This window comes from Pecten maximus, chromosome 9 (assembly GCF_902652985.1).
Source record: "Pecten maximus chromosome 9, xPecMax1.1, whole genome shotgun sequence".
In the NCBI taxonomy this organism is placed as follows: Eukaryota; Metazoa; Mollusca; class Bivalvia; order Pectinida; family Pectinidae; genus Pecten; species Pecten maximus.
In genome coordinates, this window is record NC_047023.1 from 5,532,167 (window position 1) to 5,536,183 (window position 4,017).

Below are 4,017 nucleotides of genomic sequence, written 5' to 3' on the forward strand. Positions count from 1 at the left end.
AAGTTTGGACTGGCATACTACAATGTGTTCTTTTGGATGAATTCAAGCCAAACAGGCGGTCGATTGCTGCCCAAATTCCGGTTTGATCTTCCTGATTTTGTTTATTACGTCGCTTCATGCCAATATGAGATGTGGGACGAAACAGGTCGTGTCTGTCACACTGACCGGTAGTCCTGTTCAGTTTGAATCCCATTCGGCACTGACACGTATAAGAACCAACGTCATTACGGCAGATTTTGTCACTTGAACAATTTGCCACGCCATCATAACATTCGTCTTGGTCAATACAGATGCTATACTTAGGGGACCATATGAAGCCTTTTCGTTCATTTTTACAATTACACGTGTAGTTTATTCTGTTCCTTTGAAGATAATCAAAGACAGTGTTTTTTCCAGTCTCCCAAAAACAGGCTTTGTCTTTCAACCGCGAGCACGGATTAAGAAGGTCGGCCACGCCTGACCTGAAGTCTTTAAAGTTACCAGAGTCATTCTTTCCATAACACGGATCAGGGCAAAACCATATATAGGCACACGTAAAAGGTGAAACATAGTTGGCTCTTTTAGCATTAGCTACGTAAATAGACCTTATGTCGTGTATTATATTGCCATTTGCTTCATGGGTTTTTTTCAGGTTTTCTAGACAGTGTCCCCCTTCGTATGCCAGAAGCTTGCGACGACGATCTGTGAACCAACACATGTAGTAGCTGGCAGTAGTTCGATACTGAAACTGTTCCAATGCAGAGCTGAACGGATATTCAGGGAGGAGTGCGTCCTTCTTGTAATGTTTATGGAATTTGGCAAGTGATCCGGACATATTGGCAACAGTGGCGATTTCCGTGATACATTCAAACTCACCTTTATTGCAAGCTTTCTCCACAACCGGATGGAGCTTCTTTAGACGTGGAATTGGGAAATGCTTGTAGAATTTACGATCTTCATATTTAGTCGTCGAAAACGTGTATCTTCTATCAACTTCGAAGTATTTATGAGCTGCTAGATAGATACCAGCAAGTTTTAAGCTTGCTGCCATCATATTTGGAAATATTTTTTCCATCGACTCACTTTTTCTCTTGGCCAATTTCACCCAGCTCACGATGCCGTAAGGTTCAGATTTACGCTTCACACGAAAAAGAGGCTTTTGTGACACCGGTTTACCATTAGTGATATCCATTACGGAATAGTTTCTGTCTGATTTTTCGATTTGATGCACAAGTAATTGCCGAATATCATTGCTACTTAAGCTCACTGCAACATCCGTGAAATAAAGTGCACACAAAAGTATAACCGTAGTTTTCACAGACATATTTCCCATGGTAGCATCTACGATGACGTAATAATCTTTATATTTACGTCATTGATGAGCAAACTTGCAAATAATGACGTAAGGCATTGGATATTGACGTCACTGTTGTTAATGGGCACGTTCAATTTGGCAAAGCTTTTGAGTAATATGCATGGAATCAAAAGTGAAAAAAAGGCATTGGAGAATATATAGTACTGAATCTTCTTAATCATTGACTTTGTTAACGCATCATGTACAGTATATCTTGTATATTTTATAACAATGCTTTAGTTTTGACAATGTGTTGGTGTTCATCTCATATCGCCAATATTGATCTTGCCCCTTTTTGCCGATCGTATTGATACAAGACCTGATATAGACGTACGGCGCCATTGACATGTTTTATGCAAATATTAAATTTGTAATTTGTTTTGTTGTTTATATCCGACGATTCTCTGCAATGGCACCTTTACTAGCCACGGATTATCTTGTGAAGAGGATTGGGCGATTAGCATTTCAGACCACACGTGATAATAAAACAACATTGTAACGAAGGTGAACAGAAACCTATCAGTGTTATTATTTTTAATTATTTTCCTGTCCATTTAGGTTAACAGAGGAGTTCACCACAGCCATCACTTCCCCGAAACAGACGACTATCTGTACTGTTACTGTTCGATGTTGATGAGGTCATATGGAGTGCGAGTAGGCGTATTTTGACAAATAGAGCTGTATAAATATTCAGAAGTTTTAGCTAGTTTGATCACTAGTTAAAATAGACACATTTCAAAAAAGTCTCTGGTTTTACTTTTCTGGTTCACCATTTTACTTTTAAGCTTTGCATTTAGATCGATTGTTCAAAATGTACATGTTTTACTTTTACCGAACTTGGCTAAACTGGAATATGATCACGAATTTATGGCCCAGAGACCCTGGAATCTGGATTTTGTGTTGATCAGCTTCTCAAAAATATTACTTATTCCAACCAAACGTATTGTTGTATGGACATCTTAACCGATCCGAAAGATAAAATTAGTTTTTCCTTTCTTCTTTTTTTTTCCCCTGTGAATTTTGGGGTTAAATTATATTTTTTATGTGTGTTTGTGTGTGTGATTCTTATGTAGTTATGTATTAAAAATGTCTTTAAAAATAAAAAAAAATAAAAAATAAAAAAACCAAACTTTTATTTTAATTAATTGACATTCAATTTTAAAGAAGTTATTTATGATATGGGAAGAGTGATTTTTGGGAGTAAAAATGTCATACAGTACTTATGGGTAATTAGTGAATTAGCGAGATTTCCTATTTTCTTTGCAATACATCAATTTTTACGCATGTTAACTATCACTTCATTAACGTAGATTTTTGTTTGACTGTGGTATTCTAGGACAAAAAAGAAAAAAGAAAAAAAGAAAAACAGAATATTTAGCACATTCTTGGTGTTTAACTGGTTGTGAAATTGCAGTTTTAAAAGTAGAAAGAGAAGATGATGTTTTCACGTCTAGACATTTTATATGCCTATAAAACCCAACATAAAATATCATGTGATAGCTATTTTCGTCCATTTTCATATAAATAATTTGAATATATCTTTGTTGTAATACAAATGATTTACGACTTTTACTTTATCAAAGACATTTATGTATCAGGAAGCGATGAAGTATCTTTTCAGCGAACACCTATGAAATCTCGTACTCGAAAAAGTGTTTAATACTTGTCTGTAGAAACCATTCTGATGTGAGAATGACAGAAAGATTTATAAAGGGGAATGGATTCGTATACGTGTGTAAGTGCATGTTTGTGTTTTTCAGTTTTTAAAAATCGTGCACAAGACAGCTAAATATAACAACGGGATACGTCCTTGATAAAACGTCTAGTGATATAACAACGAGAAGCTGATCGATGTTGTGATGTATCACATGCTTTGTGAAGTCAACCGTGTATTTGTCAAATTGTGTATTACTAAACATCTTGATGACACGAGACCATCTGTTTACCCGTGTCTAACGGGTTTGACCAGGACAGGCCGCGTCGTTTACTATGAAAAGAAAGGTGTACTGATCGGTCGATCTGTCCTGCTTCGTTGATTAGCATTATTGTACATTTTGTATGTGTCAATCTCCCGCGGTCCCAATTAGCGATATGCACATGTAACGTTACAGGTGTCAAATAGTCGTACTTGTACGTCCAACAGATACCGTATTATCTAAACCGATATTTCGTTCTACACAAGCACTTTCTTAAATGCAGCAAATTAACTCTCAAATACTGTAATGGATGTATGTCCTATATGTAAACAAAACGGTGAAGCCTTCCCAAAAGGTTTCTTATGGTGGCATGGATCTGCCATCACATAACGAGATAATTTTGTCAACATAGCGAGATAAATATACCATATAGCGAGATAATAAAACGACATAGCGAGATAAAACAACCGACATAGCGAGATCATTTAATGCGTTTACGAAGTCGCTCTCTCGACATCTCGCCGCATTAGATGCTACTACTGACATGGATTTTTTTCTTGTCAACGTCACGTGAACTCCATTCGGAAGTTCAGCGCGCCAGTGCACACGAGGCTTGGACAGGAAAGCTGAACGGCCCAACACCTACAACAAACAGGTAAACTAAGTAAAGCATATTGGATACCTATGGCGCGCTGAACTTCCGAATGGGGGTCACGTGACGTTGACAAGAAAAAAAGTCCATGTCAGTAGTAGCATCTAATGCGGCAA

The 4,017-nt window shown here is 37.2% G+C and overlaps 1 protein-coding gene across 1 annotated transcript in view; it reads right to left on the reverse strand.

Moving 5' to 3' along the window:
* The window catches only part of LOC117334846, a 5,987-nt gene extending 4,816 nt beyond the window's left edge, over positions 1 to 1,171 (reverse strand). The window contains exon 1 of the mRNA XM_033894671.1: positions 54 to 1,171. Coding sequence (XP_033750562.1) covers positions 54 to 1,171 — 1,118 coding nt within the window. The remainder of the gene's footprint in view (positions 1 to 53) is intronic.
* Positions 1,172 to 4,017: the final 2,846 nt, after the last annotated feature.